This window comes from Borostomias antarcticus (assembly GCF_949987555.1).
Source record: "Borostomias antarcticus genome assembly, chromosome: 21".
Taxonomy (NCBI): Eukaryota; Metazoa; Chordata; class Actinopteri; order Stomiiformes; family Stomiidae; genus Borostomias; species Borostomias antarcticus.
Window position 1 is genome coordinate 7,946,695 of NC_140254.1, and position 15,050 is coordinate 7,961,744.

The 15,050-nt window shown below is 44.2% G+C and overlaps 1 protein-coding gene across 1 annotated transcript; it reads right to left on the reverse strand.

Moving 5' to 3' along the window:
- Nucleotides 1-8,225: 8,225 nt before the first annotated feature.
- rab42a (RAB42, member RAS oncogene family a) lies at nucleotides 8,226-13,997 on the reverse strand. The gene is made up of 2 exons (XM_084454868.1): nucleotides 13,713-13,997; nucleotides 8,226-12,689 (listed from the first exon to the last, which is right to left on the reverse strand). Exons 1-2 carry the CDS (start codon nucleotides 13,925-13,927, stop codon nucleotides 12,251-12,253), a joined length of 654 nt encoding a protein of 217 aa, XP_084310994.1. The 5' UTR covers nucleotides 13,928-13,997; the 3' UTR covers nucleotides 8,226-12,250.
- Between the last annotated feature and the right edge of the window lie 1,053 nt (nucleotides 13,998-15,050).

Sequence of the window (15,050 nt, forward strand, 5' to 3'; positions counted from 1 at the left end):
ATGTGCAGTGTTCCCAATGCATTTGCGTGTATGGAAATAAAAGCTATAAGGATTTTGAGCTTTACTCACTTTTTTTTTAAACACTGCTATTATTTAGAACACAACTGTACATGCTGCGTTGACCACCGTGGATCTATACAGGTTGTGTTGACCAACTTGGATCTATACAGGCTGTGTTGACCATATTGGGTCCATACAGGCTGTGTTGACCACCTTGTGTACATATCAAATCAAACTTTATTTGTATAGTGCATTCCATACACAGGCAACAAAGTGTGCTTTACAAAGGGGGAATGGACATTGATCTTACCCCTACATGTTCCAGAGGGAAGCAAAAAAACAGTTCACCCGGGAGCCGGAATAGGGGAGCTGTAAAAAGTATTCCCCAACGGCACGATCGAGCAAGCGCCTGGAAAATGTTTACATCTTTTGGCCAGGAACATTTACAGAGCACTAAACATGGAATAAATACTTCATAAAAGAGACATGAAGCGGTCAGGGCGATCTCTACCAGATATGGGGTGGCCTGCAGGAGACGGGGGTCGTCCACAGGACCTGGTTAGAAAATAAGAGGGAGAGATGCTAGGGAGGAGAGAGGCAGAACAGTTGGTAGCATGCAAAGCCACATAAGCGACACACTTTCACCAGTCAATGCCAGTCACTAAGCAACACACATCAAGATATACACACAGTGCATTAAAGGATGTACACCGATGTAGCCTATAGGAAGGATTCACTAGCAGGCTGAATTGGTAAGTCTTAAGATCTCGCGTAAAAATGTCCAGTTTCAGCCCTTCTTAGGTTCTCTGGCAAGGTGTTCCAGAGGTTGGGGGCATAGAAACTCAAAGCTGCCTCTCCGTGTCTCTTGGCCCTGGTTTTTGGAACTGAGGACGTGAGAGATCTACTGGGCATGTACCTAACATGCATGTCTGAAATGTATTCAGGTGCGTAACTGAATAGACTGTGTTGTCCATCTTGGGTACAGATTGTGTTGACCAGCTTGGGTACATACAGGCTGTGTTGTCCATCTTCGTACATACAGGCTGTGTTGTCCATCTTGGGTACATACAAGCTGTGTTGTCCATCTTGGGTACATACAAGCTGTGCTATCCATCCTGGTACATACATGCTGTGTTGTCCATCTTATACAGGCTGTGTTGTCCATCTTGGTACATACAGGCTGTGTTGTCCATCTTGGTACATACAGGCTGTGTTGTCCATCTTGGTACATACAGGCTGTGTTGTCCATCTTGGTACATACAGGCTGTGTTGTCCATCTTGGTATATACAGGCTGTGTTGTCCATCTTGGTACATACAGGCTGTGTTGTCCATCTTGGTACATACAGGCTGTGTTGTCCATCTTGGTACATACAGGCTGTGTTGTCCATCTTGGTACATACAGGCTGTGTTGTCCATGAGCACCATCATCACTTTCCTCTCTCTATTGGTGTAATTGAGGGTTGATGTCAATATCATGTTGATAAGTTTTTACAACTCGGTTTTTGTCAGTGACCTCGGGATCCATTCAAATCAAATATGCTGTTTAGGTTTCTGTGGATTACAATTCACACAGAATATTGTTTCTATTGGTGTGTTTGTTGTTTAATTGTGCTGCATAGGAGGAACAAATTCCATGAATGAAAAAATCCATGAACTTAGACAGAGATATACTACCACCTTCTGGTTAAAGATAATCATCTAATTGTGGACATAAAAGCAATAATTGGAATAGGGATCATTAGGTGGGATAGCTTGTAGAAGCTAGCCCAACTTGTGATATTCCCACTATTTCTTTATTATTCTCCCCAGTTTTTGTCTCCTTAACTACTTCTTCATACTTTGTGCTAGAAACTTCATTCAAACTTTAAAATGTTCATGATGTTTAGCGGTCCGTGTAACGTTTATCCGTTTAATTTTATCAATGACGTGACTAATATTTCAATTTTGCATTTTCTATACCTGATGTTAAATAGAAATGTGACTATTTGGACTCGTTTTTCCAATTGTCGATTTTTGCATACGCTCCTTTGAAAATAGAAATATTGTCGCAGGTCAGAAAACTGGAGAGGCATCTGCCTGCAGGCCTACCTTCTCAAGACACAGTGTTGCTACACCACTCTCAGGACAAAGAGGCCACGCCAACACCACTCTCAGGCAAAAACTACCAGAGAGATTTTCACGAAACTCCGTGGAGGGGTGTAGAATGGGCCAACCTAGGACCCATAACATTGTAGAGCCGATCCGAATAACTGGGGGGATATACGAAGGAAAATTAACATTTGTTCCACTTCAAATACAGCTATTTTTACTATGGTTACCATACTGCCCGGTGGCTGAATGGTTAAGGATTTGGACTGTCAGTGTGACAACCAGGGTTCTTGTCCCGGTGAGGATGACTCTTTTTTTTTTTTCCCGAATGATGGCTCTTTAGAATGAGGAGTCAAATTGATTTGCTGTTTTCGCAAACAATATTATTTTATCATTCTATACATGTAAAACAAAATAATATTGGATTTATAGGAAAAATTACATGTTCTTAGCCTGGATTCTATGGTATTACATATCAATCATCGTCGTTGTCTTCTTCTTACTACTTCTTCTTCTTCTTTCAACGGCGGCTTGGATCCAAGTCGTTGCGCAACCTACCGACATCTATCGGAGCAGTTTGCTCTTACACTGTCCTGAGCGTGGCGGTGGGCGTGGCGGTGGTGTGTTCTGAGAGTGGTGTGGGCGTGGCGATGGTGTCCTGAGAGTGGTGTAGCAACACACTGTCTTGAGAAGGTAGGGCTGCAGGCAGACACTCTTGGAAAACTGGAGTATTTCCTGTTTTTCGCTTCATCTGGAGGGAGGGGAGGGGAACTCCTCTGCACGTCATCAAATGTGACAGCGGACTCAACCAATCACACTGCCGGCTTGTTTCTGGCACTATTTTCAGTATATTTCTGTCTGCATAATACATTTTCGCCCAGTACATCAATATAGTATGCATATTTATCAACACAACTACTTGTTATATATGTATATAGTAGCCTGTATGATTCAGTAGACATTCATTATTTATCATATATAAGGCTCTAGTGTAACAATACGTATAGTCTACATTGTGGAAGTTCGAGACAGGCTAGGAGTGATTCATAGAGCAGGTTTCATTTCACTATAATAAATGTTTCACAAAAGACAGATGCAGATTTTATTCCAGGTATAGAACAAGGGTAGCGGTAGTGGTAATGGCTATATGTAGCCTACAGTGAGTTCAAGTTCAGGTTTTATTGTCATATATACTCAATAACAATGCTACATCATTATTGGTAATGAAATTCTTAGGCTCAGAGCCAACTCAACTTTGGGTATAAACGTGACAGAGTAGCTGTGTGCACAGCGTTGGCAAGGTGCAGGATCACATGGTTCAATTCTGAGAGAAGAGAGGATATCCGCATGCTGGATTAGGTAAAGATCTTTATTAAATTGCGCTGCAGGCAACTTTTCGACAGATCAGAAGAAGAGGGCAGGTCTGTGCTCCTGCTAGGCCTACTACTCAGACGAGTTGACTGATCATAATCTTCGAGTAATGTCAATATAATATAGAAGGGCATCTTTGAACATGTCATTATGACCAACAACAGCACTGGAAAATATTTAGTCAAAGTAGGGATAAGAAGCTCTGAAGAGGCCGTCCCCCTGATCCTGCAGGACTACAGGATTACAGCAGGAACGGGGGAAGCCTTACCCATCCTACAGCTTTCGGAAATGACCCCCTTGATGGTCAGTCAGTCCTGCAGGATCAGAGGGATGTCCACGTCCTCCAGGTTCAAGTCATGGATCAGCTCCAGGTTCAAGTCATGGATCAGCCTCCAGGCTGGTAGAATACCAGCCACTCATTTCATTTATCACATTTTGGAATTTACCAAATGAGAAAGCATCCAATTTGAAGATAATTTGCAAAAACTCACAATATAAGCAGCTTTACCCAGCTCTGTTTTGGATTTCTCCCCAAAAGAGTTGAATATGCATGTAATACTCAGTCCTCTAAAGTCCTATAGATAAACATTCACTTAAAAAGTATCGTGATGGTTTCTTTCTTGTGATGTCTTCAAAGTGAATGTTGAGGCTATTGCTTCAGTTTTTCAGCAGGATTTCTGGGGCTCTGTTATTGACATGAATGACTAAGCCCTTTGACTATGTGACCAGAAAGGGTCCCCCCCCCCCCTCGCCTCGTCTCAGATGAACACGTTTTCATGGTCTGCTTGCATACATTTAGATTAAGGTTGTCCTTAACTGATGAACAGGTCCTCCAAATATTAGGCTATTCAGTATATCAGATTCAATATACTTCATACCTCAGTATACAGTATATCATTCGGACCAATGCCAAGTGAGTAAAAAAAAAATTGATTTGTTTTCCCTTACTTTTATTTTGAAAGTTCTTGAAAGAACGCTACCGGTAAGTTTAATTTAACACCGCTTGAGTGGCAACTGGTAGTGTGCTGTGTCCTGATTTTAAAGGAGTAGTAAAGGGAAAATGCATGTTTATCCCTGTTTTAAGGTTACTTATGATCATATACAATGGTTCAGATCAAAACGTTGACAAAACTAGCACTTTTGAGAAAGTCTGATAATTGCTCTACCACCGTTTTGGTCATACAATGAATGTGGGTCGGCACCTTGAAAAATCATTCAAAAAACATGTTAAACTCTCAATTTCAAAGACAAGAAACTCACCGAGGTGTTAATTGGTGTTCTGACATATAATTCGCCATAAAGTAAGATTCTAGTTCATCTGGAAAGGCTTTTTTTAAATATTTAGCATAGAACTATTTAGTCGCAGCACATACGTGTGTAAACTTCCGCAAACTAGGTAGCCTAGCAACATAAACAATAACAATAGCTACCGTAAGTAGTTCCGCTTCCTGAATCCCCTCTGTGGATTGATCTACACATCTACAACAGTCGCTTCAATACAAGTCAATGGATTTCATAAAATGATCAATAAAACCCTACAGGATTCATACTTTGCGGCGAATTTGATGTCAGAACACCAACAGACACCAATTACCCCCTCGGTGAGCTTCTTGTCTTTGAAATCGAGAGTTTAACATGTTTTTGAATGATTGATGAGGTGCCCACCCACATCCATTGTATGACCTAAACGGTGGTAGAGCAATTATCAGACTTTCTCAAAAGTGCTAGTTTTGTCAACGTTTTGATCTGAACCATTGTATATGATTATAAGTAACCTTAAAACAGGGCTAAACATGCATTTTCGCTTTACTACTCCTTTAAACTGCAAAAATGCACAAAAAACACTAACGCACGCTGTTGTGGATCGCAATGTCCCGGTTCGATCCCAGCTTCCGGAGTGTGCTGAAGTGGGCTTGAGCAAGACACTGAACCCCAAAATCGCTCACGTGCGGCACGGTGACACAGTACCTAGCAAGACGGTCTTTGGGCCCTTCTGTGCAGAGTTTGCATGTTCTCCCCGCAAAATGCAGAAGAACAGATCGCTAACGTCCTTGGTGAAGACAGACAGAAGCACTTGGTTGGCCCGCTGCCTACTGTCTGCTCCTGGCTGCCCTTGGGGGAAGAACGTCGGGATTGGTTAAGAGCAGAGATAAGTTTCATCGGTGGATGCTCCAGCCATTTCCTGTGTGTGTGTGTGTGTGTGTGTGTGTGTGTGTGTGTGTGTGTGTGTGTGTGTGTGTTCCCGCCTACACCATGTGATGTGCCTGTATTTTAAACAAACAAGTAAGTTTGTTTGTAAGTAAGTTTGTTTGTTTGTTTGTTGTTGTCACAGTGCAGTAGCTGTGAGTTCTTAACAATAGACTACTCAGTTACACAGTTACAGTATAAAAGGCTTCTGTATATCAGGTGTGTTATGTTTCATTGGATACAAGCTGATGTTATCTATTGAAGGGATGCACGTTGCAAAATGGCAACACTTTGCTAAATTGTATTCTTTGACATTATAGGACAGCTACACGCTTGTAGTTTTACTGATAGACATGGTGGTTTAAATCTAAATATGCTATTGTCTATGTTGTCTCAGTCATTTAAGTACCCCATGCTGCACCTGTGAGGGAGGGAGGAGATGTTTTCTCTCCCCTCTTCTGTCTTTGCAGATCTCCTATTCCAGCCTATTATCTCCCTGTCTTCCTCCATGCGGGCGGTCTCCAAGAGCCAGCAGCAGGGGCTGCAGGTGTTCAAGTACTACAGCTTCAACATCAGCTACTCCATCCAGCCACAGTACCCAGGAGGCTCCTTCCACCTCACCTTCACCGGCTCCAACACAACCCTGAGACACACCCTCCCAGCTGTCAATCACTCTGCCACCTTCCTCTTTCCTGCTGCAGACCACGCTTTTTGTAAACCGGTTGAGGTTGGCTTTGGACAAATCTAACTGTAAATGAGTCATTTTGATTCCTGTGGTGATCTGGGGGTAGGTGACGACAGACTTTGAATACAGTATGTATGTCAATCGCACTGACTTAGGTACCAGTAACTGCCTCTCGCCACAGTTCACAAAGAAGCAGCAGTTTTTACTGGACATGGCCATTACATATTGTGACTTGAACTTTTCAGTTGACAGCTTTATCTGATCTGATGAAGTTCCCTACATACCGGACATGTATAGGTGGAATGATGTGTCTAATAGACTAGTCTCAGGGCTCAGTTACATTGAAGGCAACATCTCCTGAATAAAGTCTTGCTAGATAGCCAGCTAGCTACATAAATATTTTTTTTATTTAACCATGATTTTACCAGGAAGTCCTGTTGAAATTGGGAAATCTCTTTTACAAGGGAGACCTGGCCAAAATGGCAGCAGCAAGCATGCTACTGACTTTATGATAGATAGATAGATAGATAGATAGATAGATAGATAGATAGATAGATAGATAGATAGATAGATAGATAGATAGATAGATAGATAGATAGATAGATAGATCATGTACCCTTATATAGTAGCTACATGCACACAGGATATCACAGCTAGTACATTCATGTTGTTGCTCTCTCTATGTCTCTGTCTCTCTCTCTCTCTCTCTCTATCTCTCTCTCCTACTGTATGTATTGGTAAAAGGTTCTTGACTCCTGAGGATACCAAAGGTGGACATGGTATAGAGGGGCTGGACAGGAGCTACAGACTGTGTACATTGGAATGAGTGTTTATGGGTGTCAAGAGGTAACAGGAACCAGATGCCGGATGCCTATATAAGCCTGAGTCAATGCATGTTGAATTCGTTCCTTTGTGTTCGTTTTCCCTGGTGCATTACTCTATCTCTGTACCCTAACCCTAACTTTGAAGAATTACAGTAAAGTATCAGTGGAAAGAAAACATTTTGTTTGACATGACCCGACTCATTAGAACCCATTTGGAGATCAAATTCTTTTCCTCCACATTTTACTGGCGCCCAGCGTGGAAACGTCAATAATCTCCAGGAGTGGTTGGTCACAGGACTGAGGGTCCTCCAGATGACGGTAAAGGCATGTACTTACTCATAGCCTCCATTCTTTGCCTCAGGCCACGTGAATTACAGCCCTGTTCCATTTAGGATTTACAGTAGGTGGGCCAATGGGGCCCTGATATTGTGCATGCTGTGACACACTTAATACAACAGGACCTTCATTAATTTACTCTGCTATGCTATTTAAAAATGGCCACTTGGAAAAGGATCTATTAAGTTGCCAGACTTTTCTGTACCAATAGACCTATTTTACACTTGATGGCCTGCATCTCTCTGTTGGCACCACAAGAGGCAGTAGACCCAGCACAAGCTTTGGAACTGATGTGTCCAGGCGACAAAACCTATATTTATTTATCAGACATTATTTCATGTCATTTCAATTCACAGCTATTTCAGTGGCATGACTAGCTTCTGTCCTACCAGACCTGAACAGAAACAAGCCAGCCACGCACATAAGCCAGGCTTCACCTGGCCTGGTTTCACTATGTGGAGCTCCTGCATTTTACAGTTTGGCTCAGCACAGAAGAAGAAGGAGGAAGAAGAAGGAGCAAGAAGGAGGATGAAGAGGGATGAAGGAGGATGAAGGAGGAAGAAGGAGATCTGATAAAACTGATCACAAACTGCTGCATTGTTTCACCAAAAGAGGGTGCCAAAGTTGAATGCACTGCACATTTTATTCTTGAACCAGTCGATACCACGTTTACTACAGAATATCTTGCACAAAACAGAACAAAAAATAAATATCACATCCTGTATTTAGTGAAGCTGTGAGATCAGTCAGATTCACTACTAGAGATACATATAGATAAAGATCAGAACAAGCAGCGAGGGATAGCCTAGACCCTGCCAAGGTTGGGTTTTTGTTGGATATGAAATGCCTTTGTAACAAAGTAAATCTGTTAAATTAACTAACCACATATTCAAAATATCAACTCTTCTGTTATTTTGAAACATGCTCGATCTCTTACTTTGAATCATTTTGCTATCAAACATGGAGTTGATGGTTTAAGTTGATGGCTTATGACCAGGTTCTCAATATCTCAAATCCAGCTGTGATCCCCAGACTGGGCACAGAGAATAGATTGCATGCACCAAAAACTAAGCAACTATAGTACCGCATATGCATTAAAATCACAGCTGTACAAAATGAACCCTGTATAGTGAAATACACAAAGCATTGAGGACAGTATGCTCATGGAGAGCACAGCTGGGCTCTCACTGACTGACTGACTGACTGACTGACTGACTGACTCATATAACGGACACCCATTTGCTTTTAAAGGGGTTCCACTGAGATTACCAAACCAGCAGCAGCTACAACACTTCTGAATACTACAAATGTTTCCTCCATTCGCAGGCTGCATTTTGAAGTTAATCAGAAATAATCAGCATGGACCTCTCCCTCACCAGAACCTGGAATGCAGACACTGATTGTCGTATTACAGTAATGGGTTTGCTTGAAGACAAATGTTCAACAATGCTTAATAGACAAACAAGCAGTTTCACAAGGGAGACATCCCTTTCATCGTTAGTTTGTACACAGCCCATGTTTTCCTGGTTTTTCTCCACCTGAAGCGAATGACGACATGTGGAAGAACACGGTATATGGCGGAGAGTAGTTCCAGGTCCTGAACGTGTGTGGGGCCGTGATGAGACGCTGCTGAGCGGGGAGTGACCTGAAGGGGGCGCCCAGGCAGTGCTGTTCTCTATGCACAGGGGTTTGCACATGAGCAGTAGAGGTAGTAGCCCAGGTAAAACACAGGGGATCTTTCCACTGCCTCTTAGGAGGAAGGCCGTAGAGGGGGAGAGGGCCCGGTACTGAACCTCCTGGACCCGGCCCCAGGGAATGCTGGGTACTGACACTCCTGGACCCAGCCCCAGGGAATGCTGGGTACTGACACTCCTGGACCCGGCCCCAGGGAATGCTGGGTACTGACACTCCTGGACCCGGCTCCAGGGAATGCTGGGTACTGACACTCCTGGACCCGGCCCCAGGGAATGCTGGGTACTGACATCTAACTGGCACATGTGCTCCTTCTGCATAGGGGACGCCGAAAGGTTGTTGCTCTGTCTTTGGAAAGACTTCCTGCCTCGTTGCTGCTGCACTATGAGTAACGCCACAACTGAGAAGTCAGGATGCGTGATCAGGAATAATCAGAGAACAGGCTGTGCCAGACTACAGTATGAGCCTAATGTGCCCGTGACACATAAGTTGGCTTAGTTAAGGAGAGCCCCAGCATACCTCTAATAACATCTCATATCTGACATTCATGCTGGTATTATGGCCACTAAAGCTCCTCTCACTCCCATGTGAGCAGTCTTAAGGAGTAGAGGCCCATCAGCAGCTCCCTGTGAAGGGACTATTGTTTGGTGACTCAATAAGTGGCAGCAGTAAGCAAGGCCCAAGAGGACATGTGATGCTGTGGTCAGTAAAAATCCTACAGGTTTTCTTTTATCCTCAAATACATTTGCCAAAAAGACCAACAAAGCAGGTGCAGGTGCAACACAGACAGGTGCTTTGACTGGGGAATATATCACCTCAGCAATTGACTTGGCAGGTGCCTTAGTGGGAGACAGATGTTTTATGCTATACAAATGTAAAAATAGTGCCATTACAATGGTAAGTGGCCTGGAGTATACTTGCACTATGTGTGAATGATAGATATCACTTTTCTCACAAAAAACATCTATTCACAATTAAGAAGATCACAAAATTATGTAATTCAAATGATTTTGGCATGTGTGCACATAAGGTAGTAGTGCAATATCTACTACAGAACCGTGTTGATGACCTTGGACCTCATTTGTAAACACTGTGTACGCACAAAATAATGTTTACGCCACTTTATGTGCAACCTTTGGGATTTACTAAATAAACAAACTTGGCTAGAGAATGTGGGAGAAGGCGTGGTCCTCCTCACACACTCGGACCCACGCGCACGCACAGTTCTCAGAGACAAATGACAAACTGCGACTCCGATGGCAGAAGGATGAAACTCAAGAAATGCTTTGAAATTGATATCATTGCTTAAAATAAATCAACATTATCTCTCACATATTATATACTTAAGCTCCCATTATGAATATGACAAGACGTGTGTAAGAAGGGGATTATGTCAGCAATTATGACCCAGAAGCATAAGACAGCTTATTGTTTTGAGAAGTTTGACTGTGCTTGTGAATAAATATTAGGGTGTGTGAATGTTTTTACGAATACACCAACTGTCTGTCCATGTCCCGCATGCTGTCACTGTGTTGATTTTACTAATGTAACATCACCATCAAGAGATGTAGGCCTACTATTTTAAACCCTGCTCTCCTCACTGCAAATAATGGACAAACAGTACAAACTGATTTTGCAAAAGAATCCCTCAAATATGTTGTACAGTTTAATCGGGAATCAAATTTAATTGGATCTGTAATTATTAAACAATATGTAGAAATTAGTTAATTTGTGTGTGAGTCAATGATCACACGGACCTAGAACAAACCGCTGGGTTTAATCAGGAATAGAAAATAATTAATAATATGAGTGTACTTGGTTGACAGAAGTCCAGTCAGCACCATCATTTAGCCTAGCCAAATGATTCACACAGTACTTCTAACTAATAGAATGCATTTTATGCATTCTATTATTCTGATAAATAATAATGTGAACAGTAGGACAAATTGCGTTTAAACTATTGCTGTTTTCGACACCTCAGTCAGGCAGATACGGGTGCACAGTTTCATAATATGATTGTTATCAGCACTAATGGGGATTGAATCTATGATCTTCATTTAACGAGAACGACGCTTTCCCACCTGGCCACTCCACCACTGGCTTCAGCCTTCCTAACAAGAGCATCTGTTTCACATTGGATATTGCCGTCATTGTGGTAATGCAGTCAGGTGTGGAGTTGATTGTGATGTTTATAATGGGAGACTGGCATGGGACTTGTGTAAATTAATGGTTGTGATGTATATAATGGGAGACTGGCATGGGATTTGTGTAATGGTGTGTAATGGTGTGTAAGTGTTCTAAATCAGAGTGTCTCTGTGCGTGTACAGGTCCGTGTTGCGTACGCACACAACCGTGTCATGTGGATTTATAAATGAGGCCCCAGGTCAGGACGGTGCTGATACAGCTACAGTATTAAGAGTTCACATTATACACTCTGTCTATTCATCTCTAAGTGACAGTTGATACCCAAGTCCAGCCGATTGAACCATTCAAGATATCATGTGCAACCACAGCGAACTGCAGGCCAAGCATCACGCACACTTAGTTTGACAGCTACAAACCCACTACACACTGCGGTATGTTGGGAGTGATGCCAGACTACAATAATGCATTTTTATGCAAGTCCATATACCATGCCTACTTCAAAGTCCATTAGTTGCAGGGCAGCAAAGGGCGTCCATGAATAGGACGTCTACCCCAAGGTCTGATCAGTCTTACATAGGGGTCTGTGCTCCGCCGGGCTAGAGGCCAAAAGCTACCCAGCGAAAGCAACACCCCACGGGTTTAGCGTGGACACATGGAGGAGCTTCAGTCACACGTTAGCGCCCCCCAGCAGAGACAAAGTGGCGTTGTCTACAGGAACTGGACCAGGGTAGGCAGGCTTAGCTAAGCAGGGGAGGGTGAGGGTGAGGGTGATGATGTCACAGGAAATGAGCCTCATTTAGACAGGTTTCTATGGGAGACCGTGATGACGGCGTGAGCCGGTTGTGGTGCGGGCGGGGGGGGCGGACCCAGAGACGAAGTCTGGGGGCGGGGTGGGGGTGGGGCGTCGGGGGGAGGGGCCAGTCAGCAGTGGCAGCCCTTCCCAGCGGCGGCGGCCGCCTCCTCGTCGTCCTCGCCGGGGTAGAGCACCTTGGCGGTGAGCCCGCTCTTCACGCCGTCCCAGCCGTCGCGCGTTGCGATCTCGCCCATCTTCATCAGCTCGTAGATGTCCCGCGCCAGCAGCTCGAACGCCCGCTCCACGTTGCTGTTGCACTTGGCCGACGTCTCCACGTAGCGGACGCCCAGCTCGGCCGCCAGAAGCTCCGCCTCCGCGCGCGGCACCTTGCGCTCCTTGGCCAGGTCGCTCTTGTGCCCAATCAGAATGTAGACCATGTGGTGCGGCAGGATGTGCTCGCTCACCTCCTTGTGCCACTCCCTCACGTGGTCGAACGTCTTGCGGTTGGTCAGGTCGAACACCAGGAGCCCGCCCACTGAGTTACGGTAATACGAGGTGGTGATGGACCTGTGGAATGAACAGACGAAGACCTTAGAGCAAATAATTCAGCTCATCTGAATTCACGGATGCCTCAGACAGACCCCGATGCATAAAACCCTCCCATGTGTGCGTGCCCATGAACACGTACAGATCTCAACACGTGTAAACCCAGGAAGACGGACGCTGAATCAAAATTGTACTGATGAGTCATGAGACACAACCTTTCCAAAGAAAAGGGATCATAGCAGCATAAGGCTTCAGCGTCTCGGAGATATGAATCAGATCCACGCTTATGATCAGACCTGTTGACAGTTCTTTCAAGCCAGAGAGAGAGAGAGTCTGAGGAGCATACTGTGGGCTTCACAGGGATCAACTATATGAAAGCAGGGTTTTCAAAGATGTTTCCTAGTGCTTATGAGATGAAGTGCGTCCATGACAGCAGTGGCAGGAAATGTGGAGTGACTGTGAGGCTCTTTACTTGGTTCTCTCATGCAGCAGGCTGATATGTGCATGGACGTGTGGGTTACAGATCACGTAGTCTATCATAAAGACCATATTATCATCAGGAAAGCACACATAGCCTACCATACAAGCTCATGTGAATAGCATCCGTCTGTCAAAAGCTGTATTGCACAGAGAATGCTATCATATTTGCTCTTATTTCGTGAGTAAAAGGCGTACTGTATAGGCTAAATGAAGAAGAAAAAATCAAGGCGAGGTTGTCCATCAACCGTGAATGAATGCGCCCCAATTTGCGGACTGTTTTTATGTTGAAGTGAAGGCCTATACGGACGGTGACCTCGTTCCACTAAGCACTACCTCATTTGCACGAACGCAAGGAAATGAATATAGGTTACCATTTCCCATTGCCAAAAATATCAACGTCCGTCCATGTATAGCGTTGGCTGCGAATAGTGTCTTCCTGCTCTAGGGCTTCGGTGTTTGGGATTGTTCATAATTTATATACTGGGTGCATGGATGCATGGGACATCATAACTGTCAGGGGTGATTGCTTATCGTATGACGCTGGTTACATGGTCGATCTCTCACCTGAATCGCTCCTGGCCAGCCGTGTCCCACAGCTGAAGCTTGATCTTAACCCCGGGCTCGATATCCAGAGAACGGGCATAAAAATCCACACCGACTGTCGGGTCAGCTACATCGCTGTATATTCCATCTGTGAACCGTTTAAGTAAAGACGATTTTCCTACGGTAGAATCTCCCAGTAAAATAATTCTGAACTGGTATTGCCACAAAATATCCATTGCATGGCTAGAGGGACAGCCACAATGGGGGAGTTGGAATCGAAACAAAGCGGCAGTGGGAACGCGGTGTTTATATAAACCATCCACCCAGGCTACTGCTCGCCTTCTGTTCTGGCCAGGAAGAGATGTACGAGCGAAGGCTGCGGCAGTCATGTGATCGCATCTTACCTATCATGCCTATGCTATGTGAAGCAGTAGCCAAAGCCTACGTTTGGACATTGGCCTACAATGTGATCCGTTTATGTAATAGTAGACTATAGTCCATCTGCGTTCGATGGAAATTGCGCAACAAATTGGCTAGTCTAGTCGAATTATTAAAATGGGTTTAAACTACAGAAATTGCTGTTCGTTTCTCTCAAACTGGTATGAAATTCTGCCATAGCTTAGGTCTGCCTGCTGTGTGGCATCTTATTGCGAACTGACATGGCTATGAGGACATGCCATTCCCCATTTATTTTAAGACTGTAGGCTACTGTAGGCTACAGACACAATGACTTCATGTGCAACAGGCCTATAATCAGAAATAAAACCTTGTGCCGAGTCAAGGTGGGCGCGTGTCCCTGTCCGTGGTGCTGAAATAGTTTTACTCTCGACGTCCAGGAGGCCATGTTGATTGATTGATGATTTAGGCCCATTACATTTATTTGCAGAGAATATGTTTGACTTAAATGCGCAACAGGACGAAGTTCTACATAAATGAAAGCTTTTTTCTCAGAGAAACCTGTCTAAAATTTGGAGCTCTAACCCTCACCCGTAGCCTACTCAGTGGCCTTGTGGTTAGAGTATCTTCCCTGAGACTGGGAGGTCGGGAGGATCGTTGGATCCCCGGCCGAGTCAAACCAAAGACTATAAAAATGGTACTCATTGCCTCCTTGAGAATCATAAAGCAACTGTGAGTTTCCTAGTCTGGGGCATGGAGGTATAGGTCTGGGGCGTTTCTCGTTCGGTGTTGTTTCGCCGGTCTAGAGCGGAAGCGCGATGACGCATCACATAATCATCCGGTCTGGACCGGAAGACAAACAGTTGTAATGTTTTTACTGTAGGCTGCACATGGTGAAGTTTCGAGTAGATAACATTCGCGATGGCATCACACCGACGAAATTGTAAAATAAGATGCGAGGAG